Raw genomic sequence first — 26648 nt, forward strand, 5'->3', positions numbered from 1 at the left:
ACTGTATGAATTATTACGGTATCATATTTCAAGTACTGCAGGCTCCATCTGTTCGTATTCCCAACGCCGGTTCTTTTCAAATGGCTGAAACTTGACTTACCAATCAAGCTGCCGGCAGTTGAGACCGACAGATCGGGTCGGTGTCCTTTACTCGATCTAGATTGAGAAACGAGAGGCCCTCTTTTTTTTTTTTTTTTTAATCGGCTAGTTTCCCAACCACTCCATAACATTTCCAGCATAACCCATCTCGCATCAACTTGCCCGGAGATAAATCGGCAATATGTTTTGATCTAACAAGGAATCCACAATTTAGCATTCGTCCGTTGGACCGGCAGATATCACAAGTTCCACAAATCCTTTATATCCCACCCTACCTGTTGTCCGAGCAGTATAAGGGTGTTCGATTCCATGGTAGCCACTACTAGATCCAAAAACAGATTAATAAAATACGAGGTACTCAGGATTGAGGCCACAGGGAATTATCTGATCCGTAGTGGAGCACTGATACATTCCTCGTCCAGGGACCTAAATCCTTCAATACTGATCTATCGCCCTTTTCTAGCCGCACATGATAATCTCGAAGTTCTTGGTTCGCGAGGTAGCAGTTCCCGCGGTTTGCTATGCTATAGCAAAGGTGACCCCTGAGGTTCAAGTAATCTGCACGGAATGCGAGTGATAGACAGGGTATTAACTAACAATTCTTTCTGAATAGCCTGTATAGGTAATGTCCGTGTGCTCCACCCTAAGTCCCTACGGAGAACTGTCTAATACAGTAATTTTTTATGGTAAATTAGCGGTATTTGAAGTTTGTCGGAATTTGAGCTAGAGGATAGAGCAGTTCCATTATTCTCTGAAGGGCTACAATCACTCGGACCCAACAAAATATTTCAGCCGGCCTAGAAGCAGAAATGGTGTGATTGATAGTTTCCAGATTCTAACCTGGAGAATTTATCCAGATCCACCGTTGGCCATTGCATCGAATTTCTACCAACGATTATGACCCAAGGTCTCACTTTGTCAAAGTGCTTTAATATCGGAACTGGAAGGATGCTCCTGTCTCCTGTTCCATTGGTTGGGGGCGGGAAAACCGAAATTTCCAAGACAATTCGGGGTATAGCGCAGGGTCTGACTTTAACATCAGCCATTTATCTGACTTCTTCTCCGTTGTTGGATTCTAACTGGGGCGCCTGCTAGTGGAGAACATGATCAATGGCAAAAATTGGATGTCTCCATCGTAGGTCCTGTTCCTTTATTAGGAACTGAGTACCGAGTAATCAATGTCATGGTGTCATGAGCCCTAAAAAGAAGGATTGATTCCGAGGTACAAGTCCTTTGTATTTATGTGCGATTAGATTCCACACCTAGCTGGCGTATCCTTTGGTGTTTGTTTCCTTCATATATATTGTGATACACCAAGATGACTGCTGTCAGGCGTTTACAACAAACTTTATCCCATGTTCAGCCACCACAGGCGGTTGAACAGTTCTCTATCGTCTATGGACCTACTCAGCCAGAACTACTCGACATTACCTTAGGCGAGCTCCTGACACTCCAAAGTCTCAAATATGGTGATCACGAGTGTCTGGTATTTCCCTGGACAGGGGCTCGGTGGACATATGCAGACCTGAACGACGAGGCTGACCGGGTGGCTCGCGGCCTACTGGCAATGGGAATCCAAAAGGGTGACCGTATAGGTATTATGGCTGGAAACTGCGAGCAATATATCTCTGGTAGGATTCATCCAACTCTGTATGTTACCGGATTCTTTCCGAGTCTAATTTGATTTTCATATGCAGTGTTTTTTGGGGCTGCCCGCGTGGGTGCGATCTTGGTAGTTTTGAACAACACTTATACGCCCTCAGAGCTATACTACGCTCTAGAACATACAGGTATGTCGCGTTGTGAACAACTACTCAGTTTTTTATTCTAACTTTGTCTGATTGTAGATTGTCGGTTACTGTTCTTAACTTCCCACATTGGCCGACGTTCGTTAGAAGACGTTTTATTAAAATTAGGCCCTCAACCGAAGCGGAAGGGATCATCTGCAGCTTTAGAGGAGATCATCATTTTGCGGGGGAAATACCAAAATTTTAGAACCTACACTGGTTTAATTCAACATGGAACCTCTCTATCAACAAATGTCTTTCTGGATAGACAAGCTGAGCTGCGTCCCGATGATGTTTGCAACTTGCAGTTTACTAGTGGTTCGACCGGAAATCCCAAGGCCGCGATGTTGACGCATCAGTAAGTGAACATTTCTATTGTCGCCTCATAACAGAGGTCTATAACAGTGAGTGATGGCAATTTGCAAAACGCTGACATTTGGTTTGACTCCAGCAATCTTGTCAATAACTCGAGATTCATTGGCGACCGTATGGACCTTACCTCATTTGATATCCTTTGCTGCCCCCCTCCTTTATTTCATTGCTTTGGCCTTGTACTGGGGATGCTGGCCGTTGTCACGCATGGGTCAAAGATCGTCTTTCCTGGTGAGACGTTTGACCCTGTTGCGGTCCTCCATGCAATCTCAGACGAAAAGTGTACCGCACTACACGGTGTGCCGACCATGTTCGAGGCGATCCTAAGCCTCCCCAAACCCCCGAATTTCGATACAAGCAACTTACGTACGGGTATCATCGCTGGTGCTCCCGTCCCGCGTCCTTTAATGAAACGACTACTTGAGGAATTGAACATGACACAGTACACTAGCAGCTACGGTGAGTGGCGACAGAGGAGGAACATACCGTCGTACAAACAACGGCTGATCGTCAATGATTACAATTAGGACTGACCGAAGCGTCACCAACTTGCTTCAATGCGCTCACCACTGACACTATAGAGACCCGACTAAGGACCGTGGGTAAAGTAATGCCTCATGCGAGAGCAAAGATTATCGATTCGCAGGGTCACATTGTTCCAGTCGGCGTACGTGGAGAGCTTTGTATTGCAGGATACCAGTTGACTAAAGGATACTGGCACAACCCACAAAAGACGGCGGAGACGCTGGTCCCTGATGCAGAGGGTATCACATGGCTCAAAACCGGTGATGAAGCCATGTTTGATCCACAAGGCTACTGTACCATCACTGGGCGATTCAAAGACATCATAATTCGTGGTTAGTACAGATTTGCAGAACTCGTCGTATTTACGGAACTGTATCGACTGACTTGGGTACCGTTGTTACCGAAGGTGGGGAAAACATCTATCCGTTAGAGATTGAAGAGCGGCTGGCAACTCATCCGGCCATCGAAGTCGCCTCCGTGATCGGCATCCCAGACCACAAATACGGTGAAGTCGTTGGTGCGTTTATCGCCGTAACACCAGGCTACGAGGGCAAGAGACCATCCGATGAAGAATTGCGGACCTGGACACGGGAAACACTAGGTCGCCACAAAGCACCACAGCATGTGTTTGTTTTTGGTGAAGAGGGTGTGGACGCAACAATCCCAGTGACGGGTAGTGGAAAGGTGCGGAAGGTGGAATTGCGCAAGATTGCAGAAAGGGTCCTCTATCAGCGCAAAAAAGCTACCTGAGTCTGTTGCGACTTTTCATGAACATATATAAATCTTTTCATGCCTAAAAGAATACCCTTTGCAATCACTCATGCTCTAGACTTATAGAATTCGAATACAAAAGTCATCTAGATATAGTTGTTGTTTTACACTGATCTAAATGATAATCCGTTTAACATCGCTACGTAACAACCTACAAATCGGCACTCGCAAATTATGAAAGTTAGGACAACCATCAGAAATAGCACCACGGCTTTAGTTTGTATCTTCTGCAGTGAAAAATCATTGCTGCTGACGACTATCAATCAGATTAGATAATCAACTTATCAGACAGAATCCCAGCTTCCTATCTAATTACACGGGTGCCTGGCAGAGTGCCAACGTCTCCGCAGCTGGCCAAGACTCCGTTACAATACCCGACTAAGACGAGAAGGACCGATGCTAAATATAAAACATAAATAAGTGAGCGCTCCGATTTTCGGCTTAAAATATAGAGTGCTCTGGCCTTATATACCTTACATAATACATGGAAGGTGTCAGCCCAGACTCAACTCACTCAACTCGAGTTGGGAGACCTGGTCTCCTCGGCCCCTCTTACCTACTCCGTACTGTGCGAAAGGAAATAGAATGCAGACAAGCAAAGAACCCTGCACATGTACTCCGTATATCTAAGGTATTACTCAGTCGTCCGGCTCTGAGTTCGATAAGAACAGTAAAAGAACTCATTATGACAAGAACCGCAATAAAGCAACCATGTATTATCAATACAAAATACAAACCTTGGTAGAACAAGCGCAGAATAGCATATCAGAGCCTGGAATAGATCTCACTCGAGCTGGTCGGACCCATTGGACCTCGCGTGAATTGCTGTCTAATTGGTGTTTTTGAGAATTTGCGCATGTATTCCTGATACAGTTGAAGGCCCCGGCTTCACTCTAGCTCTTTCACAGCTGGAGAGTCATTCATTTGCTAAGCAATTTCGAATACTAGTCGTTGGTGTAATCTAAAGGTCGTAGGGAGAAGAACTCTGAGTAGGGTTGTAGTGAGAGACGATTCAAGGGGCTGTAACTTCCTTTCTTGTAAGCTGGAGTTTAAGTCCTTTGTCTTGCATATTCCAGACGACGTCTTAATAGAGTCAAAGTCACACCAACGAGTGTGCAGGCTGCATGTAGTGTACAACAACATTGGCCAAAAGCTGCCGATAATGTATACAAAAGCCTCGATATCCAAGGTGTACCTGAGCTAGTACTGACAGCCTGATCGGCCCATTGACGCGATCATTATCTTGGTGGAGATGTACTGTACTGCTTTTGTTTCTCAAATCTACGATGTATGCACTGTACTTCCATATCGTAAAGAATTCAAAGTAGGCCGCAGGTATTTCACTAACAATACCGATACCTATCGGAACTGAGTAAAAATACTATTCCCAGAATAGCAGTGATTTTCTAGCGACAATTTTTCCTTCCGGTCAAGTCAACGACGCCCATGGTCGAGCTACATTCTGTGACTAAAAAAAATACCGCACCTATCCAAGTTTCTTCCGGTGCTGCTAGGAGCTTTGTTGTGGATTGTGTGGGTTATTGAATCTTCGGCTTGAGCGCAGCCAATGTTTCAGAGTTCCCGCGAACCTGAAAATGAATTTCATTGAGCTGCTTAGTCCTTCGAAAGACTACTTTGGTTATTGGACCCAGTATGGTGTATTCATTCCTTCTATTCTATATGAGAAGGATGGAATGCTTTTCTTCAGGGCTTTCCTTGCTCCTAATTTATACTTACGAAAATAGTAATAATTTAACATGTAGGTGTCATAAACTTAAGCAGGAATTGTCAACTACTATTAAGGAATACATTCTGGTTTTCTAGATATTAGCTTATTTAGTATTCAGCTTACATTTACCATATATTTAATGCCGTAGGTATGAATGACCCGTGCATATGAAATAAGCGAAAAGGAGAAATAACTTGGATGTTTTGCTAAATTATCGCATCTCTGCTATCACAACCAGATCGAATATTCTGTACAAACTACAATGCAGCCCATAGTACGTCTCACATCAGATAACTTTATTATTGCAGTTGGAGGGGCACTACAAAGAAGTGTTGGCTGTTTAGTTCAGATCAGATAAAACAAACCTTGGGCACGGACACAAAATGGTTGGTCCTTTCAAGTCCTCTTTGGTTTCTCTCCTGTTTGGAACCCTCTTGAGTTTAGGGGAAAAAAAAAATCTGTCCCCACCCCACTTTTCACTTGTCAGTGTGTCAGACTAAGTATTTTCATTATGCAATCAATTGTGGATGCTTTACCCGCACCGACACAATCCGGTGCATTTCCATCTGATAAGATGGGGCCAAGGTGGGGTTGTTCTTTTCCATGGATGGGGGATGACATCGGCTTCTCCCACTATCCGGGATCGCACGACTATTGCTCCCAAAACTTTTACAATAATGAGGAATATCATTGTAGATGTAATGCGCTCTCCATCAAGGACCAAAGTTCAGCACCAATTATAGAATACAAATTAACTCTAGTATTGGCTTTTTTTAAGAAGCGTTATTCCACTCTTTATGATTCTGCTAAAATGACGGCATCCACACCTGTCCAAGCAAAACTGCCGTACGCCCCACTCGTTATAATCTGACCCCTTGGCTTCGGGCGCCGGGTGTAGTGCTCATTAGATTGTGCTTCCTGAAAAGAGCTGCTCATTCTCTATTCTTCTGTTTACTTTTGCATTGTATTAGCCTCCTCTATTTTGCTCCTTTTTTGGTTACTTTTTCCAGGTTATTTGGACCGTATATACTCTTTTCCCTCTGTAATCGTCCACCATGCCGTCCAACGAAGGCTTTGCCACTATCATCCGTAACTACCGTGTTCTGATCGTCGGCGGTTCATACGGAGGACTGAGTGCAGCTTTGGCTCTTATCGATCTTTGTGCTGGTCGACTGGCCCGCTTCAACTCCAATGCAGATTCCAAACCTCCTCAAAGACAGGTTCCGGTTCAAATCACAGTGGTGGATGAAAGAGATGGCTTTTGTGAGCAACCCAGACCAATCCGATTGTTGTAAAACCTCTATCACTAATATCGTTGTTTTATCAGATCATCTGATTGGCTCCCCCAAAGCGCTGGCATGCGACAAATTTGCATCCAAAACATGGAACCGATTCAAAGATATTCCTGCATTACAGTCACCAAACATGCGGTTCCTTCGAGGCAGTGTCAGCTCTGTCAATTGCCAGGAAAAATCGGCTCAGATTCTCGACCTTGAAACTAACGAGACCGTAGAGGAAAGTTACGACTTTCTGCTTGCTAGCTCCGGTCTTCGTCGGGTATTCCCCACTGTTCCGCAATCTCTCCTAAGACATAAATTTCTTGAGGAGGCGAGGGGCCATCAAGAAGAAATTCGGAGTGCCCGAAATGGCGTGGTAATCATCGGTGGAGGTATACGGCCTGCAGAAACTATGTAATTGACTGTAGCTAACACTGTCATAGGTGCGGTTGGTGTTGAGATGGCTGCGGAGTTAAAAGAACTAGACCCCAAACAGAAGGTTACGCTTGTTCATTCTCGCGATCGGCTGCTTTCTGCAGAGCCTTTACCAGACGACTTCAAAGACCGTGTTACCTCTGTGCTCCGCGAGGCAGGCGTGGAGGTCATTTTGGGCCGGCGGGTTATCGACACTACAGCAGTAGAAACAGAAGGAGAGAAGCAGGCATGGAACCTGACTTTGTCCAATGGCACGCAGATCAAGGCTGGTCATGTTATGAATGCCGTTTCCAAATCCGTTCCTACGACGTCGTATCTGCCGCAGGATGCGTTGACACAGGACGGCTACGTGAATATCCGGTCATCGTATGTGTAGCTCTTGAAATGTACTGGATATAAACTAACTTTGAAATAGCTTGCAATTCCCTACAAATATCCCAAACGCAGACCACCACTTTGCTATGGGTGATATTGCTTCGTGGACTGGGATTAAACGTTGTGGGGGTGCTATGCACATGGGCCACTATGCAGCCACCAACGTTCATCAGGTTATGCTATCGGAGCGTTTTAATATTAAGCCCGAGTTCACTACACTGAATAATTTTCCACCAGTTATTGGACTGGCTCTTGGGAACACTGCTGTTGTATATACTCCAGATGAGGGAACTCGAGATGGAGAGGATCTCATGACAATCATGTTTGGTGAAGACATGGGTTATACCAGTAGGTTCATCCTGAAAATAATCTCATAGGACTTCTCTAACTTTAAGTAGTTTGTTGGAATTACATGAAGCTGTCTGAGCCTTGCCAGGCTTGAGTGAAATATTTTTCATGTGCCGAGTATATTCCAATCCTATCCACAGCAAAGCAGGCATCTTGTGCCTTTCAGAGTTCTAGATCTCATTATGTTAAATGCATGAGATTCTATTTATATACTATACTTTGATTTGCCTTTCGTCTCGAATAGCAGTCATTGTTTCGGAATACTTGCTTTTAGCGCTATTACTTTTTTTATTTTGGGTTGGTCATGGGTTTATGGCGTTCCGGTCTTATTACATGTGGGTGGCAGTTCTGTCCATCTGCTCGCGTTATGTTCTGGAAACTGGAATTTTCTAAGTTTTAGTTACCGGTGTCTTATTATCATTATTCCTTTCTTATTTCGTTTAGGGTTTCCTTAGGGCCTTTAGTATCTGTTACTCTGGCCATAAAAGTTTTAGCAGTCCGCTGTGATGCTCAGTATTACACAGCGTTGCAAGCTCAATATGAAATGCCCAGAGTAGGTTTGACTCGAAGGTAAACGCACTTGTCATCTACACATTATATCACTTGAGACTAATCTCCGAAGCAATTGTGGCTCGTTCCATACAATCAATCACTTGTAAATAAACTAACCACTAAAGTTGTCCAGAAAAAGCTGATCCTCGGGGAATTGATAGAATAAAAGTATATATTAAACGAGAGCTACAGAACAGGGATTTATACAGAAAATAGAAGTTAATTCCGCAGTTCTAAGAGGTCAGGGGAAGTTAATTAGAATTCCTAATATAATTACAACTTCCCGTGTCTGATGGTCTGTGGGCTATGCGACTATGCCGATTTGCACAAGAACGACGATTGGCAGAGGTACGCCGCAGCAGTGGCACTATTATATGCCAAAGAGCAACTGTCAGTGGCCTCTGTGCAGCACATCGACCAAACAGAGGCTTGTGCGAGATACGCTGTCCGATTTCAGTAGCGCCTTAACGTATGCACGAGCTTGTCCAAGTCACCACTCCTTCAGAAGTCCCGACCACGCCCAGTGTAGCGTTCACTCATAGTGAGCTGGCTGGTGTCTATCGGGGCACGATCAAGGGTCAAGAAATCATCCCGCGACAGGTGCAGGATTTGGAGTGCTGACGAAAGGAGGCAAATGAGCTGATAAATCGGCTACTTGAGATGCATCCCAGTGGTGGACAATTTGGTCCATGGAGACAGATAATGCTATGAACGACTTCTTTAAACGCAGCAAGCTTATAGCTTTAGTGTCAACACGGTTTCCAGACTAACTGATCGTCCGGTCTACCCTGAAATGCTCTACAGTATATGAATATGTTCGGGCATAATTTAGGATGGCTGCTGAATCGGTTCGATCTGGTTACGGAGGTTAATATTGATATACTGAATTTCCAGTGCATCCTTGAATTTCTAGACAGAAACCAGTCAACCTTATATTGTTAACTCTTACACTTGCCTTTGCGCATTAAGGTTTAATAGCTTCATGAAACAACAGTCAATGTAAGTCAGTAAAACACACATGTCATAGACTGCTATAGAGTTGGAAAAAAAAGCTACTATTCTACGTAAATAGAGTCAAAGCCAAGTTAATTCGAGATAAATAACTAACTGATCAGGATATCTTCCGCTATATAGTTGCATTGATATAATTTCCGGGTTACGCTGAAGCGAACAGGACCAGGACTGATAGAGACCGGGGTATCTGAATAAAGTCATCCACAGCCAGTGGAAACGATATAGGCGTCCCTGCACCTCTCTTTCTCTCCATTTACTACAATAGTTCATCATGCACCAAGCCACGCTTAACAGGCAGGCAGGGAGGCTATAAAATCAATTAGTCTTACTATATCAATCAATATACCCATAAAATGGAAAACTCACTCTCCCAGGTAACATATTTACCCCAGGCCAACGCAACCCAATTACCGTTCGTCAGCTTACCCCAACCCCTATTACAGCAGTTAGTCATCTATGTCTGTGGACTTATACTCCCGATTTCTTTCTGGAATACTCACTTGTCACCATTAACAGGGGTAGTATTCGCGCGAGTATAGCAAACGAGATTGATCCTAGTTCCCTTCGCATACTGACCGACAGCAGTACAGGAAGTCCTAGGACAGGTGCGATAACGGAGACCGTCGGTGACAACGGTTCCCTTGACAGCACGCTTCTCGATGTCTCTGGTTTCGAGGTCAATCTCGGCGGCAGGGATGGGATCGAGTTCTGAAATAAGGCTGGGAGCTGTTGGTTCAGCAGCAGCTTCAGGCAAGGCGACGCTCAGGGCCGTAGCGGGTAGGAGGGCAGCAAGGGCGATGGCGGAGAACTTCATTGTGATTGGTATGTGAGGAATTATTTCTTTCAGGTGGTAGAGAATAAAGTGTGAGCTGAAACTGGATGTTCAGCCTTGGGCTTGACAAGACTTAAATACCCGAATCCTCATAGTTACTACTGAGTAACATCGAGCCATGCGAGGGGATTAGGTACACTCCGCTTTGACAATAGCTCTAAGTGATTAATGACACTAGATCCAGGATATACGAGAACTCGCCTCAATATACATAGTATGCAGCACTTGGCGTGACCTGTATATTGGCATTTCCCCCTTTTCGGCAGGCTGAAGTTCCTTGGCCTGTTCCCTACGCTTGGTTTGAGCATACCATAGCTTTTAAATGTCTCCTCTTATTGGTGCCTATTTCTGGTCTTTCAAAAGCCCCATTTCCCACCTGCGATGAGTTTGGGAAACAGTATCTGCAGATCCTCGTATCTGCGTGGAGTCCGTATTTTCTGTGTTATGGTGAGGAATACGATGCCATCCACCACTCACATGCCCTCCTACCAACTATGTTAGTGTGCTTAGGCTGGGCAATTCTTCGTATTCAGTACCCATGCAATTTAGCACCACATAAACGGTTGGTGTGTTTATCAGTCTACAGGGCTATTTCCGGTACTGCTATTTATACATTAATGCATTAATATTTTAATACTTTAACTGGGCATCAATTGGGAATAATCAGCCAATGACAGGAAATCAAATAAGAGAAACACTATTCTACACTATACCATATACAGACTACGTTGTGATAGGTGCCATCAGCTACAAACTTCGTACTGTATGGAGTAGAACTTAAGGTGCTTCCAAATCCAATACGTCGTTGCAAGAGGGTTTCTTGCCTATATCTATTTTGTTTAACGTAATCGAACACTGAGTGTCTGAAAATTTGCTCTGCTCCTCTCTGGATCGATTAAGGGCCAGGAGAATTCCCCCATCATAAGAATTATTCACCATTTGATAATATAGATAGTATAGAGGAATTTGCAATTGTTGCATCGCACTATCTGTGGCAGACAACGTACACCGCCCTTCGGTGTTGCAAGAGTTGGGCTTGAAATCCTTGAAATCGCCAATTTTCTGCCCATCCTTGTAAATATCCACGCTATCTGGCGTTCCAACTAACACCACGGCGTCTCCAGCAGCTACACCCTTGGGCTGCTCGGACAGTTTGGAGGAGGCTCTAGTGTATGTTTTAACTCCGACGTCAGCGGATCGAATGGTGTCATCCCATTGGCGGACCCATGTTCATCCGACCTGTGTCCTGTTCGCGGAGCGTGGAATTTGGCCATTTAATCCAACAATTGTTGTCTTGATGCTAACCCCTATGCCCTAATATTACTGGCTTCGATCCTATGGGCGCGGATGCACGTGTAGACCTTCGAATACCCTTTCCTAGTATACTGTCTTCAAGCTTAATTAACGCACCAATCACGTCTCCGAGTATACGCCGAAGTTTAAACGCTATCTCCCTACGCCTACCCAGCCATCTAGGGACCCTGTAAAGCTAGAACAGCGATTTGAACGACTAACGCGCTATACAGTAACTGAGTATAAAAACTCCGCATTTAAAAACACCACAATCGAGTTATTTTGAACAGTTCGGGCAAATAAAACTACTACCAAGTTAAAGCGCCAGGTCTCCTTACATGAATACTTACAATTAAGAATGCGAATCGAAAGATTTATCAACGTTCTATGGATGAGAATAGGAAGTGGGTCGCTAGGGTACAGTGTTTCCTTATAAATATTATTAGCGTGCGAAACAAGACCTCTAACTAGCAAATTATTCGCAATTTATTTAAAAAAAGTGGTATACCTTCTAGATAGCTCTGCTATTATTTTAAAGCTTCAAGATGCTCGTCCGCCTTAGACCAAAGCTCTCCGCGCCTGATCTTTGTGTGTACAGTGAATGAATACCGTTTTAAATGCTTTTTCTTCTAGTGTGGAAAACACCCCTCTAAAGAGCGTCCAAGACCGTGAAAAAAACCAGAAGAAGTTCTCGAAGATATTTACTACCTGAACCTCACACCAAAGCTTCAGTAAGCCCTACAGGGTGTGTTTTACTATTGTAAATATACAATAATTAAAAGAACTTGCGATAATAAGCGATACAGTTGGCAGAAAGAATAAGACAGATGCAAGCCCCCCGAAGGCAACAAATTACTAAAAAAGAGATTCCAAAAATCGAAGACTCTGGTATACATTACAAAGGGATGCCAATCAGTCAATACAGGTCAGAAAAGAGAAAGAAGCTATAACATATTCGGTAAGCGACCGGCCCATGAAAGCGAGTCGGCCACCTTGTATTGCATACAATATAGGACATTTCAGGACCTAATATCTGAACCACAACATATCGAGAGGGCCTTAAATATATGATACATGTAATGGGGCGAAATACCTTGCTATCTAACGACTAGATATACACAAAGAGGAATTGCTAGGAGGAAGAAAGTAAAAAGGGAAGAGGGAAGAAGCGTCGTTCTCATACTATGAGAGGTCATGTGACTGTAATAAGTGGACCAATCATATGCGCCAATTGCAGCGAAGGCGAAGCCGAGCAATGTACAGGCGTAGCCTGCGACAATATACAGTATTATTATACTAAATATACGTATAGTAGACTGGGAAGCCTATATTTTTTCTGGTTCTTTATATTACAATACATGCAACTGTATTTATCATATTTCCGTATTATAAGTGGAAAAAATTATAAATAAAATATATACTTTGTGTACAAGGATATTTATTCCACTTACTTAGGATTTTATGTGCACTAATAATATCTGTGGAGTTATTAGAATCGAAAAGTCATATTTTATATGCAATATGCAAGGTGTCCGGCTCTCTTACCGAATATGTTATAGTTAATCGTTACTCAGGGCACCTACAGGCGAGAGTTCTATATTACCAGATGCAGCAGTAGCAGCGCAGCAGAGAAATGAGCCTTTTTGGATAGATGCTCAAGATGAAAGGTGAGCTAATACGTTAATTTGCCGTTCATCATGTAAGTTCGCTAGCGAGCGGCGGGTCGTCATTTCGCATACAGTCTATGTCGATGGAAATGTTCTCCATTGCCGCTAAGCCACTGAATTATACTATTAATCAACTGATTGTAAACTGGTCCACGTCTCGCGAGCAAGCTATCTGCCATTCCTCGCATAGTAGGTGAGAAAGTGTTGATAGAAAAATGATTTATAGATGATATCAATTGTGGACACGAATATTATTTAGTTCGTGTCATTTCATCATTTCATGGTTATTGGCGAGCCGCTTTCGAAGGGATACTGACCTCCTCCTTTTTTGGGTGGTCAGGGTAGCCTATAATACGTTATGTGCGATTAAACGACATCGGCATGATGAGTCTGATCCGGCCGCCTTGAACTACGGCATTTGCCTTCGGAATCAGACTTATTAAGAACTCGTCCCTGGTCCGAGCGAACCGACCGAGGTAAATTAGCCTGAGAGATTTGGACATACCCGTCACCTCTGACCCACACCGCCTTCGCGGTACCGCGAAGGCGGTGTGGGTCAGAGGTGACGGGTATAGCAAATCGGAATACAGATTTCCAGTCAGCTGTCCTCAAGCAGGCGGGGTAATACGATTTGGAGTTCCTTCTTTCTCAGACCTTGGAGATCTCTTTGATTACTACTTGTTTCGTCATCTGTCAGTCTTACACGCAGATAAATTTCCCGTTATTTTCTTGCTCTTTTTCTAGAAGGAAGACTATTTACAGCTCCTGTATTTCGAGGATTTGTGATAACCTCCGTCTCGTCTACACAGCCTGCCACCTAAATTTTCAAGATGTGCTCACCGGGATGGAAATCATGCCAACCATTCGAGGTTGCTATACCAGATACAGCCCTGCAAGATCTGTCAAAGCTTCTAGAACTTTCACGGCTGCCTCAGGAATCGTTTGAGAATCTTCAACTGGATCGACGCTATGGTGTAACGTTCCCTTGGATGAAAAATGCGAAGGATGTGTGGGAAACTCATTTCGATTGGTGAGGGTTCAGTGCTGATCTGAGCGGGGCTTTTGGAGCTTCGAGAAATTGATCCCTGCGATAACAGGCGCAAGAATGAAGAATTCATCAACAGTTTTCCCCAATATATCACGACAGTGGTTGACAACGACAAGAATGAATATGACATCCATTTTGCTGCATTGTTTTCTGACCAGAAAAAAGCAATACCGATCCTTCTCTTGCACGGGTGGCCTGGTATTTTGCACATTTTGGATCGACGCGTCGGAATTGTTATATGCTGAAACATTGATATAGGGAGCTTTTTGGAATTTTTGCCGATGTTGGATATGATCAGAAAGAAATTACCCAGATCCGAAGCACCATATCACCTAATCGTGCCGTCCCTTGTTGGATACGCATTCTCGTCCAAGCCTCCAGTTCACAAAGATTTCCGAATTGAGGACGGTGCTCGTATCCTTGACATATTCATGGATAATCTGGGCTTCAGCTCCGGATATGTTGTACATGGTGGAGACCTAGGAAGTGATACTGCGAGAGTTATGGGCGCAAAGCACGCAAGTTGCAAAGGTGTGTGGAGATCTAACTTGTTGAACAATATCAATTTCCGCTAATCGATGTTTTTCTAGCTGTTCACAGTATGTTACAATTCTCCACTGTTTCTGTTATTAACTGAGCATTATAGTCAACTTCTGTTACATGGCCGAACCGTCAGGTATGGAGCCTCTGGAGCTTGATGATGTTGACCGCATCGGTCTCGAAAGAGGCCGTAAGTTTGTGAGCGTGGGAAATGCTTATGCGAAAGAGCATGCTACGCGCCCAAGCACAGTTGGCATTGCGGTCTCCACTAACCCATTGAGCCTTTTAGCTTGGTAAGTAACGATTCCGCTTTCTGTTTATGGAAATCGTACCTAATAGATTTAGGATTGGTGAAAAATACCTTGAATGGTCTGAAAAGGATCCGGATCTCGACACCATCTTAGAGACAGTCACTTTGTATTGGCTAACACAGACGCTACCGTCTTCTTTATATCATTATCGACAAGTATGAAGATCAAAAGAAATACTCTCTTTGTTAACAACGTGACTAATTGTCACACTAGCTCTTTGAACCAGATTCCATTGGCTCACATGCAAATCCAGAGTGGTATATAAAAAAACCGCTTGGTTTCTCTAGCTTTTTGCATGAAATTGCTCCCACGCCGGCAAGTTGGGTACGCACAACTGGCAATTTGGTGTTTTATCGCAGACATGACAAGGTATGTTGAGCATGCTACTGGAATCTTCGACCTATTAGATTCTGGTCGACATTAATATCATCGTAGGGTGGGCACTTTGCCGCACTTGAACAGCCAGAACTGTTGTGGAACGACATTGAAGCATTTGTACAGCAACTGGTACGGACGGCTATCTTTCAAAAGCCGGAACAGTCGTTATGCGTAAACGTGGATGCTTAATCGTGGGTGCATTCTATTTAAACTGTCCAAATCTATAAAATTGTTTAGAAAATCTAAATTGTCATTTTATCTAGTCAATGAACAACTCGATTTGTGTGGAGGGGAAGAGGGCAAAGTTAGGACTATATCACAAGGTTGAGGTTGAGACCTGCTCTTATACCACTCAGCATTAATTCTATTGTATCCAGTTTGGGGAGGGAGGGGTGTTTTGTGTGATCTGTTAGAGCCCATCACTTGTATTAAAATGGCGAGCGCTAGCGCCTCAGGTTTGCTAGTAGGCAGGGATGGGTGTTGGGCACGGTTTTGGAAAATAGGTGGAGTGAAATGTCCCACTGCACCGGTTGGTTTACTAAGATGCTGCAAAATAGCCACTATTTATTTCGTACAGTACAGTTAGAATCTATGCATGCTTAACTATATATAAAACACTGTGGAATTACTGCCTACTTTATGTTTGTTCAAGAAATCATAAAAAATATATGAAAAATTCGCCGTGGGCCTAGCAGTCAACACATCACTCTCCTTTTTTATTTGTTTACTATCCTTTTTTTTTTTGGTTTCTTTCCTTCTTCCGCGATGCCTTTTTATATAGCCTATCTATAGGTTCTACCGATTCAACCCTTGACACTGTTACTGCTTCTAGATTGTTGAATTTAGTCTGGTGGTTGAAGAAATCGTGAAAAATATGTAAAAATTCGCAGTTCGGTATATCTTAACTAACATTCTACTCACCCCACCGCTGCCTTGGAGTCAGATCCCTTTAACGTGCCGGCCAAGTAATGTAAATCCGTGTTGCCATCGACATCTTTTGCGCTGATGTTAATCCCTCCCCATTCCAGCAACACCCGAATAGTGGCCGTTTGGGCATTTTGCTGGGATATGGTTAATGGCTTTGGATTCCAGACACCCAGTTCTTCTGGAGCCACAAACTGCATGTGGAGCGGAATGGGAAGTCGATGGGAAACCCAGCGGGAGTCGAGCGTGCGGGCGCAGTGTAGGCTTCTGCGACATCTGGATTGCGAGCTATTATCTGACTGGTTGTTAGAGGAATTGAAGCAACATGGAGCAGTGTATGTCCAAGTGCCGTTACCCCTGCCGCACTCGATCCACCGGGAATGAAACCCGTCAGCCACGAGAGAAGATCTGGATCATGATAGGCCATGGCAAAGTGGAGCGGATGGATACTAAAGACGGGTGTGCGCAGATTAATATCTATCTGTGGACGGGATAGTAGATCAACTAGACACCTCTGGACGTCGGCATTATTGAGATCACAACGGACAATGGTGTAGGAAAGTGGTGGGAGGGCGACAATTGCGGCAACGCAAGGAAGGTATTTGTGTGAATACCCACAGGTGGAGAGCAGATGACGAAGTATGTGCTGAAGACTGGCGGCAATGGCTTCGTGGACGGGCGAGGATGTAGACAGAACGGATATGGGAGTGTTATCGTTATGCATTTCGAATCGATCAACATCATCATCATCATCATCATCTTTATCTTTGTCCGTTGTTGCTGGCTGCACCCAGGAAGACTCATCCGCTGCTGCCGCACGCAGAAGATTGAAATTTTCCTGATTTCCTGTTTTTGTAACGACTTCCAGCGTTGTCAAAACGTTCTGCATCCGCAAGCGTTGTCCGGGGATGTTAGGCTCTGTCCAGAAACAGGGAAAGCCATAACGACGCTCGTGCTACTCTGCCTTAGTCAATGGGCAGATCTGGTGACTAATGCCATTTTTACTTCGCGCAGTTATTAGAGCACGAGCAGGAGGATCATACATCCTAAAACTGGAGACGTCGTCTTTGAAATGGTGGCCATGGATAAACCAGACTGAATAGTCCGCCATATCTATGCGTCAGTGCCGCTGGGACCCCCCCCCGGCGGTTAGGAGGTGGCGCTGATGGCAGCTTTTATGGGAGACTGAAACGTGCCATAGAGTGACACGGTTGCACTTGGGGATAATCTACTTATCCTTTTCCGTTCATAATGGACATATTTTTCTTCTTCCTTGCTGGAAGCTGCGTAACTAGCCAAAAGAGCGTCGAGTATGGCAGGGTTGCGATTAGCTGGTGCTCATCATCACGCTGGTCGTCGAGGTCATAAGCAGTGAGCTGGTATATGATTCGACGAGAACAGAATACAAGAAATCAGTAAGAAGGTACGAGAGAGGGAGAGATAGGGAGAGAACTGATGTTTAGCTGATATATATGTATTATTGACTGACTGGTACGATGCTTGGTATCCAGACACGTGCATGTGCATTATTTGGGCGCCTTCCAGAGCTCTCTATCTATTTTTACAAACTGCATAAGGTGTCTTTATATCCCAGATACTAGGTATCTGGAGTACATGGTCTGTGAATACCTCCTTTATGCCTTTTAATTTCCTGAGACGGTCTCGGTGTTGGATAGGGTTTTTGTGATATTATATACTCGCGCAGATTGCCGCTTGTATAGCTACTCAGCGTTCTGTAACAGCTCCGAATACTATTGCATCCAGAAAATATAAATGGCACAAATCTTCAGAAGTAATGCTTCTTTCATTGATAGTCAATATATCTCTTTAACGACTTTCTAGTAATACATCAATTTGATGGCGCCCGGCTGACATCCACGTCTAAGCAGACAGCACGCCCACAGCAGAGACAAACTAATCTACAGAGCGTAGTAGCAGCTAGTAGTTAATTAAGAGTATAATTCGCACGGAAATCTTCGACCAACGTCACCACCCGGTCAATAACACGCTTCTGTTCTTCCCGAAACCCCATAGCCTCAGCCTCATGAAAGGTATCGTGTGGGGCATTATGGATCTGCATGAGATGAACCTCACAGTCCTTTTCCCTCATTTTCTGCGCAAACTGGAGATGACTATCGTGAAAAATTTCGGCGGTGCCGGTCTGAATAAAGATGGGCACTCTCGTGGAGAACTCATTTCCGAGCGGACTAATGTAAGGATAGTATTCATGCTCGCTGTCCCAGCCATCAGGGATGTAGGACCGCGCAGCCCAGTCTGCGTAACCCCCGAAGATATAGTCGGTAAATTTATTTCGATGGCGATCGATTTGGCTTCCTGACATGCTTAAATCGACCCACGGACTCCAGAGTAGTGCGCAACGAGGTCGTGGAAGGTCAATCAACCCGATACCCCTCCGCCTGTCAATAAGATAGCGCAGAAGCGCAATCACTAGGTTCCCGCCCGCTGAGTCGCCGGACAGTATAATATCATTGTATCGCGCGCGGAGAGAGAGTGAAAGGTAAAGGTAGGCCGTGAGGGCATTTTGGAGGGCAGCAGGGAAGCGCGTGGTCCTATCTCGGGAGTTGGAGAGTCGGTATTCCGGCACGAGCACGGGGAAGTTCATACGCTTGTTCAGCATGAGGGGACCCCAGCCTACATCGTCGGGACGGGCGCCTCCAAGCACGAATGCGCCGTTAAAATGGAGCACTACCGGTGGCAAGAGCATACCTTGAGGGGGTGATGGATACCAGAAGCCGGCAAGAAGTGTAGGGCGGATGGCCGGATTGGCTCCAAGAACACCGATATAGAAATATCTGGCCACAGGAACTGAGATTGGGTGGATGAGCACGTAGTGCCTCCTGTCCTTGCCGGGCTGAAGGGACTGGGGTGTGCGGTATTCGACTGCCGTGGCGTATTTGAGCCAGATTTTTCTAAGCCTGATGGCCACTGCTTGTGAGTACGTTCGGGGCGAGCGGGTAATTGAAGGAAGGTAGTAGATCAGAATGGCCAGAACACGAAATGGCAGGGTGATGAGGAACCAAGTGGTGTAGAAGAATTTGAAGGGATGGTAGGTGAGTGGGGAGAACATGACAGTGCTTTTGTCTTTCTAGCAAGCTACTTAACAAAGATAGTGGTTGCCCTCGCAAAGTACAGTGCATCTGATTAATTCTATCAGCTCTTCGTTAACAAACTAGGAAAAAGCACAAAGAATGGATGTTTAACAGCGTGAGCATAGAAACGACGAACCGCCTGCCAGTTTATAGACTTGTAGAGGAAGGAGCTACCATGACAGGTTTAAGGACCTGTGGATTTCGAGAGGAATGTTAAAACTATACAGAGAAAGATGTAGGGGACCTGTCTGAGGGCATTAGATTAGTTGATATTTCGATTCATATGATGACTTCTCCCGCATTCACCGGTTCCTCCTATATTTCACGGACAAGCTACAGACTAGTCGTTGTCAGCACAATTTTCCCAAACCCTTAATAACTGCTAGAAACAATAGAAACGCGTATAATAGAGGCACTTTCCATGAATGCCATGTCGCTGGAGCTATAGCGTGCTCAACTCTCTTTGAGGCGTACAGGTTTATAGGAGTCTATCTCGTAAAATGATAAATCCAAAGTTTGACGTATAAACAATATGAAGTAGATACCAACCAAGCAGCAATGCGCTCCTAGGGCTATCGTCCAGAGCCATGACTAATTCTTCTGATCATGCGCTAACCAAGAAACATTCTGGCGACTCTGATGAGTCTGTCCAATAACTTGGCTATACAGTTCGGGCCTCCGTGCCAACCGATATCGACTACCGCCAGCATCTGTCAACTTTCGTCTCGTGCAAAGTGCCATGGCCATCCCCTCTCCGAGCTCCGTGCATTCATCAACAACATCCCCGAACGGATCCAGAATCATAGAGCACCCGTTCTTCAGCTGGTCATCATCCATCCCAATCGGGTTACTGAATACACAATAGACGGCGTTGTCGTATGCCCTAGCAGGAAGCCATTTCATCAGCCAGGCCCTTCCTTTGAGCCCATTGAACTCCGCTTTCAGCGTTGTGGGATCCTCCTCCCTCCGCTGCCACAACTCCGGGTCAACGAATCCGGCCCCGGGACGCGTCGAAGGAGTACACATGGTAACATGGGGCATGAAGATAATCTCAGCACCCAGCAGCGCCGTAGCACGCACGTTCTCGATTACATTGTTATCGTAGCAGATCAAAATGCCGCATTTCCAGCCCTGAATCTCAAACACCACGTATTCATTGCCGGCCGAAAGATGACGACTAATAAAAGGATGTATCTTGCGATATCGCGCAACAAGTCCACTTCCATCAACGCAGATATAAGTGTTATACAATGCATTGTCCCCATCCCGTTCAAAAAGTCCAGCCAGAATAGTGGTGTTAGTTTCCTTTGCTAGTCGGACCAGGAATTGAACGCTCGGTCCGTCGGGCACAACCTCCGCGACGGAATGAAGCTCCTCCCGGGATAGCCGGCTGGCGAATGTGTACCCGCTGATCGAGCATTCATGAAACGCGACCACCTTGCATCCCCTGTCCGCGGCTTGCCGGGTCAGTCGGGCGATGGTGGATAGGTTTTGTTGCTTATCTCCGGAAGCATTTTCGAACTGAACGGAGGCGATTTTGAGGTCAGACATTGTCTTTGGGGCTGACCGATTAAATTTAAGTCCTTGTTTGATAGGGGAGTAGTGAATAGTTGGTTGGAGGTATGAAGGGTCTATATACATGGAGTCATCGTATTTGTTGAGGTGCATAACCCCACCGTCCTAATACTTGGCCTGTAGCATGGACATAAAGTTGCCCACATCTCGTATTGTTGTCTTCATTGCAACCCTAGAGGTCCCCAGTAGTAATTATAGTAACAATGTAACGTTGTCCGCAGATTCCATTGAAACTGGGTATAGAAACGTAAAGTAAAAGAGTTGCTCCAAGAAAATGCTATAATAATGTCTCAGTGTTGGTTTATAATGTATTATATGATCCACCCTTTGCACACAGAATTGTTTCCTCTGTATCCTCGTAACTTTTAGCCTACACTGAAGTTTTAATACACGTCTGCAACATTCACTTCCAGTGCTTTGTCGTCTATGGGATAATTACTCGATCTCAGTCAACCCAGTTTATTTATTAAAGAATATTCTATATACATTGCTGTACACTCTGACAGCGACGAATCCCGATCTAGCAGGCTGGGCCAGTCCAGAGCCTCCTTTTGTTTACGTCGAAATTGAAATTCCTTGCTGGTCAATTCAGCGAGAGAGGTGCAGATCCCATTGAAGTTTCACCTGTTTCCTTCCCTCTAAAGCTCTCTACGTACGACTCCTGATCTGGAGCTTACCGATCCCAGGATCCTTGGGCAAGGCTCCATAGACTGTGGCGGCCAATGTTCGACAGGGAACCGAGCATCTTGCCCGCTAATTCTATCACTCACTCCGATGAAGAGAATGAAGAAATTGCCGGTATTCATATAATATACCGTCTTGATAGCTTGCAAATTGACGAGACTGTATTGGAATACATAAACACTACTGCCAACAAAGAGACAGCGACACAGGACTCTCCTTCATTTCGGGCTGCCCAGGTACCGTCCAATGATTCCAAAAATGTCGTTGACAGTAGTACGCCGACCCAACAATGTCTCAGCTACAAGGAATTGTCCTTAAGCTCTTCATTTGACCATTTGATCTCACGTCCGTAGGTCCTCTCACCAGATCCAAGTTAAGGGCACAATGTAGTGTCGCAACTGCAAGGCTTCAGGGAGTTTCAAAGACGTAACCCAAATTCACCCCAGGCGAAAAGAGGACGCTACGAAGGTCAAAGAGCCGAAAATTGACATGGAGAGACATCCAAGCTTATTTCCCCACGAACTGCGGCATCTTTGTGACAGGTTTAGGTGAGTATGCAGCTCTGCCCCCAGCGTTGCACAAGTTGAGAAACAATCTAAGAGTGTGTTGGTAGGCAGCAGTCTTGGGTTCTACCATATACGGGTCAGCAATCAGTATAGCTATCAAAGTAAGCACACAATGCAAGGTCGGAATAGTCACGGATGCTGAAGGTCATCACGGAATACCCCTGATTCAGACCTGATCTTCGGAATACCAACAACAACACCATCAGCGGATGGCAAGCAGAACCAGGACTTTGAACAATTTATCATTAACCCTAGCTTAAGTATATCCAAGAGATATCCTACATCCCGCACTAGTGAGATTCTGATACAAGTGGATTCAATGTCAGAGTTGCGCTGTTTCGATCAACATCTCATCTTTGTTGACGGTTGTGGCGGGAATAATAATATGACCTTGAATTTGTGATCCCTGGGTATTTGTTTTCCGCAAGGGGAGCCGAAGTGGTGCTGTTAATGGGAATTTGACTCTCCATACTCGGGATCGAGTAACACATCCAAGCATCTCTCAGAATAGGTCTTGGTGAATAGTTCCCCAGATTAATACTTTTAAAGAGCACAAGTCACAATCATGTTCAACGATTATGGACACATGTCTGTCCAGTACGCATGTCCAGTCCATACATACATAGCCGTGTAGCCTTCGAAATGAAACTAACAAGCACCATTATCCAAATTTCCCATTTCCTTCCCTCTGCTGACTATATTTTAGTTTCCACTGATCGCACCATTCACAGCACCAGATGCTCACACTTGATACTCTCAATCCGTATAGCGGAATCAAACCAACTAGATCCCCTTCTCTCAGTGAAAGTACCAGCACAAGCAGGACTAGAGTAGAACCGGCACCAAATTCCACCATTCATACCATAGTTCGTAGCCTCACTGTTAATGACGGGTTAGCGTGGAATTTTTCGTGTAAACCAGGGAAAAAAGAATGAAGTTACATCGGTTTCACATCCTTGCAGACACCATTTTCAACAGTGATGGTCTGAGAAATGCCATCGGTGAGTGTGACGTAAACCTGCCATGCATCATTTTGTTAGCTGGATACTTGGTAGATTGGATGGGAGACAGAGGATGTATCCCCAACAGATAGGTACATACGTTTATAGAAGGAGGAGTCAGCCCAGGAGTAGGAGTCGGCCCAGGAGTAGGGGCTTTGTCGGGACTACCCATTGCAATAACAGAGGATAGAAGAGCGAGTCCAGTGACGATCGTGGTTACGGGGTGCATAGTGGTAAGATGTTTGTACGCGTGTGGAGAAATGCTGGGCATAAATGGATGTGAGGAGGAGGCAAGCTGGTGGGAACAGTTGAAGTTAAAGTATCAGAGAGCTCGGGGGAGAGAAGAGGGTCGACATATATCTATCTGTTGTAAATGATATGCTTAGAATGGGTTTACTTTCAAATGAGCACTTCAGCTATTACTAACTATCGACCTTCGTGCATAGGATTGCCCAAACGGCGATCATTCAGCTGAACCACAGTCCCTCAACGACCTCACTGGCTCCATACCAATCAAGCATAACAGGTACAGTAAAGGCAACTCTAGTTAATAAATTTAGAAATGGTCTATACATTGATGTTTACAACTAATAAGTGATCTCAAAATTAATAGCGGCGTGATACACTGTCGCTCCTGCCACATCCTACTATACTTAATTCGTTCTAGTAAGAAATTAAATTGGTATAATCTACATAGATTAATCACATAATCACATTAGTTATTTCAAATCTGCCTTAGGCAGCTAGGCACCTCAGACAGCTCGGCATCTACGTATACTTGCAAGCTAAGCATGTCACAAATCTGATTTGCTATAGTACGCTGAGCTCGATGACGGGATGGTTATCGATTTGCGCCTTTTTAGCTGTGGCGTAGTCGTAAAGCTCAGCACCACCACGCAGATGGATCTAGATCCTCACAAAGCATACCTCTGTAAGCTCAGCACGCCTCTGCAAGCTTAGCACCTGCGGTGCTTGCCTAAACTTCCCCCTTCCCCTTCCTCCAAGGTGGTTGTTACTGTTTGATAAGATATTTAGTCACATGGTTACTAGTCCTAACTAGGTTTAGGGGTGTGGCAGGAGCGACAGAGGGTGTGGCTGTAACTTATCACATCCCTATTAATAATGCTCTCCATCAATTTCCTGACTAGGCTTCCTTGTCCTGAGCAGGATCAACACACATTGACAATAAACAAAATGGGTGAATAGACTTTAAGGTAGTTGCTTTGATCACCGATATACTAGCTACGCTTCAATAGTTTCCTGTTGTACCACACCATTATACATTTCAAGGCCATTCATGAGTTAGTGAGTCCTTAACCATGATACAGTATTCAATATTTTCCTGTTGCACCATCTTACTAGTTTTCGTGTACATAGCCCACACCCTGACTCACCTGCAACCACCTGGTTTTTTTTCTGTCAGTCACAGTAAATGGTAGTTTGTGGAGTTGACCATGTGACAATTTTACTCTACCCTGGCGATTTTGAATTACAGCTAGGTAAATTACGGTTCATGTAAGGCAAAATTCCTATGCCTTCCATGCTTAAGTAGGCACAGTGTCTTCAGTTATGAACTCTTAGTTGGAAATCTCCAGATGTCAGCAGGCATGCCTAAAGATACTTTGAATGACCTGTTGTCAGTTCTATTGCCAATGGATAGGGAAAACAAACATGGCCGAACTTCAACTAACCCATCAGCTGGACAATTACAAATAGAACCTGGACCAATTGGAATCAGTCAATACTCTTGACTATTCTTAGTTAGTTATGCATAATAACGTAATATACGCTAAGGCTTTATTTTCGTTCGACTGAGTGAGAAATGTGTATCAAGGAAATACACTTTGGATCTGCAACTGTACTGTATATTTGCTATAATAGAACGTTGGTATGTGGCTGTGGCTGGCTGAATCATCAAATAGTATCACTTGTGTGATTGCATTAATTACCACTAACTGAGTTTGACTGCACCATGACGGAATAAAATAGGACTACTTATTAGATTGACTGACTGCGCCAATAGCCAACAGACTCTGCATCTTGTCTGATATTTCAATCCACTGTACCTGTGCAGCCTCAGGAAATAAGCTACGAGTTTAGCGGGAATTATCATGGAGACTTAGGATAGATATGGGGACTAAGTGCCATGGCCTATGCCGGTTTCTGCAAGCTCCACATACACTATATTCAATTACGTTCTTCCAGTCATGCAATGTGATAGGAGAGGGTCTGCAGTGCACTCATTATCCAAACCCCTTCAGCACGATCCTCCTGACACGGAAACTTGAAAAATGAGATTATCCTTCCCTCCTGAATAGGATATCCACGGTTGCGGTATGGGTGATTCTCCGGCTGAGTGGCGAATTTGCCCGCCAGATATTAGAAACTCAAAGCTGGGGAATCTCCCAGATAATCATAAAAAGCTCCTTGCAACCGCAGTTTGTCGACACAATATGCAGCATATTGAGTCAGCCAGTCCAAAAAGGAATCAAGTGTACATATCCTGCGGAATGACAGGCGTAATGCGGCAACAACTTCTAGTTAAGTGTCAAGAATATTCGGCTTCTCTAAGACCGTAAAACACTCCATCATCTTGTCGAAATCCAGCTCCTTGAGGCCTTGAATAAAATAAGTGCTGTAAAAGATATACAGACCAATATGAGCCAGTGATGGATTGTTTTTGGAAGTAAAATCGGTCCCTACAGAGAACACAGTATTTTTCGCTTCGACGTTTGCTTTAACACTTTTAGGCTTTTGGTTCCCAGTTCAACATATTGTGTGCAGCTGATTATAGCTGAATAATCGCCTGCGTATGCCCGTTCGACAAACTGAGCTAGTATTCCTTTGATGCGTCCTTGAAAGTGTAAACTCCTTTCTGTTCTTCTTCAAATCCTCTTTCAAAAGCTGTGATAGTGACTTTGCACTTGAAAATAAATATCTTTCTATGAATTTTGAACAAGCCTGTCGTTTTATCTGTCGGGAGCGAGATGGCTTCCAAGTCAAGAAAACTGGAGCAAATTCCATTGGTGATCCTTTAGATCCGAGTGCCACACGGGTTCTGGAGGCAAATTTTGACGGTACACTTTCGTTTTGGCCTGGTTGGTTTATTAGGTGTTCCACGGTTGCCTTTTTAATAATTTTATCACCGAGCTTCCAAATGGGTTGTACCAGCCATCCAGCAAGAAATGATGCCTTCCATTGTCGGAGATGCTTTGATATAGCTTAATTGCTTTCTTCACCCAATGCTGATGCAAATAATGAAGCTGGATTGAATGATACTTTTGGTGTTCCCAGGTGTTGGATAAGTATCTTGCTTCTTTCCTTGATCCTCTGCAATACCTGCAAGATAGTCAACTGAATCAAGGTGCCCAGTATATAGAATATCGTCTGCCTGCTCCGTAGGGCTACCTTCAGTATCTGTCCCCGGTGGACGCA

The 26648-nt window shown here is 44.6% G+C and overlaps 8 protein-coding genes across 8 annotated transcripts; 3 read left to right on the forward strand and 5 right to left on the reverse strand.

Annotated features, from left to right (window-relative positions):
* Positions 1-1417: 1417 nt before the first annotated feature.
* sidI (putative long-chain-fatty-acid-CoA ligase) lies at positions 1418-3533 on the forward strand (the record flags this gene model as incomplete). The annotated part of the gene is made up of 6 exons (XM_033564954.1): positions 1418-1730; positions 1797-1889; positions 1947-2244; positions 2338-2717; positions 2786-3115; positions 3190-3533. The coding sequence occupies 6 exons, from the start codon at positions 1418-1420 to the stop codon at positions 3531-3533; spliced, it is 1758 nt and encodes a 585-aa protein (XP_033430711.1).
* Positions 3534-6338: 2805 nt separating this feature from the next.
* Positions 6339-7812, forward strand: ATNIH1004_000233 (putative pyridine nucleotide-disulfide oxidoreductase AMID-like; the record flags this gene model as incomplete). Its single annotated transcript, XM_033564955.1, has 5 exons — positions 6339-6546; positions 6611-6952; positions 7004-7361; positions 7411-7718; positions 7769-7812. 5 exons carry the CDS (start codon positions 6339-6341, stop codon positions 7810-7812), a joined length of 1260 nt encoding a protein of 419 aa, XP_033430712.1.
* A 1759-nt stretch (positions 7813-9571) lies between these two features.
* On the reverse strand, positions 9572-10098 carry ATNIH1004_000234 (uncharacterized protein; the record flags this gene model as incomplete). The annotated part of the gene is made up of 3 exons (XM_033564956.1): positions 9572-9591; positions 9651-9718; positions 9785-10098. 3 exons carry the CDS (start codon positions 10096-10098, stop codon positions 9572-9574), a joined length of 402 nt encoding a protein of 133 aa, XP_033430713.1.
* Positions 10099-14405: 4307 nt separating this feature from the next.
* Positions 14406-15542, forward strand: ATNIH1004_000235 (uncharacterized protein; the record flags this gene model as incomplete). Its single annotated transcript, XM_033564957.1, has 6 exons — positions 14406-14655; positions 14715-14723; positions 14771-14957; positions 15010-15130; positions 15189-15344; positions 15411-15542. 6 exons carry the CDS (start codon positions 14406-14408, stop codon positions 15540-15542), a joined length of 855 nt encoding a protein of 284 aa, XP_033430714.1.
* An 883-nt stretch (positions 15543-16425) lies between these two features.
* On the reverse strand, positions 16426-17166 carry ATNIH1004_000236 (uncharacterized protein; the record flags this gene model as incomplete). Its single annotated transcript, XM_033564958.1, has 1 exon — positions 16426-17166. One exon carries the CDS (start codon positions 17164-17166, stop codon positions 16426-16428), a length of 741 nt encoding a protein of 246 aa, XP_033430715.1.
* A 1056-nt stretch (positions 17167-18222) lies between these two features.
* ATNIH1004_000237 (uncharacterized protein) lies at positions 18223-19365 on the reverse strand (the record flags this gene model as incomplete). The annotated part of the gene is made up of 1 exon (XM_033564959.1): positions 18223-19365. One exon carries the CDS (start codon positions 19363-19365, stop codon positions 18223-18225), a length of 1143 nt encoding a protein of 380 aa, XP_033430716.1.
* Positions 19366-19978: 613 nt separating this feature from the next.
* ATNIH1004_000238 (nitrilase family protein) lies at positions 19979-20938 on the reverse strand (the record flags this gene model as incomplete). The annotated part of the gene is made up of 1 exon (XM_033564960.1): positions 19979-20938. One exon carries the CDS (start codon positions 20936-20938, stop codon positions 19979-19981), a length of 960 nt encoding a protein of 319 aa, XP_033430717.1.
* Positions 20939-22937: 1999 nt separating this feature from the next.
* ATNIH1004_000239 (uncharacterized protein) lies at positions 22938-23442 on the reverse strand (the record flags this gene model as incomplete). The annotated part of the gene is made up of 3 exons (XM_033564961.1): positions 22938-23091; positions 23154-23230; positions 23314-23442. 3 exons carry the CDS (start codon positions 23440-23442, stop codon positions 22938-22940), a joined length of 360 nt encoding a protein of 119 aa, XP_033430718.1.
* Positions 23443-26648: the final 3206 nt, after the last annotated feature.

This window comes from Aspergillus tanneri (genome assembly GCF_003426965.1).
Source record: "Aspergillus tanneri strain NIH1004 chromosome Unknown AapTan_2_pilon_pilon_pilon, whole genome shotgun sequence".
Lineage (NCBI taxonomy): Eukaryota > Fungi > Ascomycota > Eurotiomycetes > Eurotiales > Aspergillaceae > Aspergillus > Aspergillus tanneri.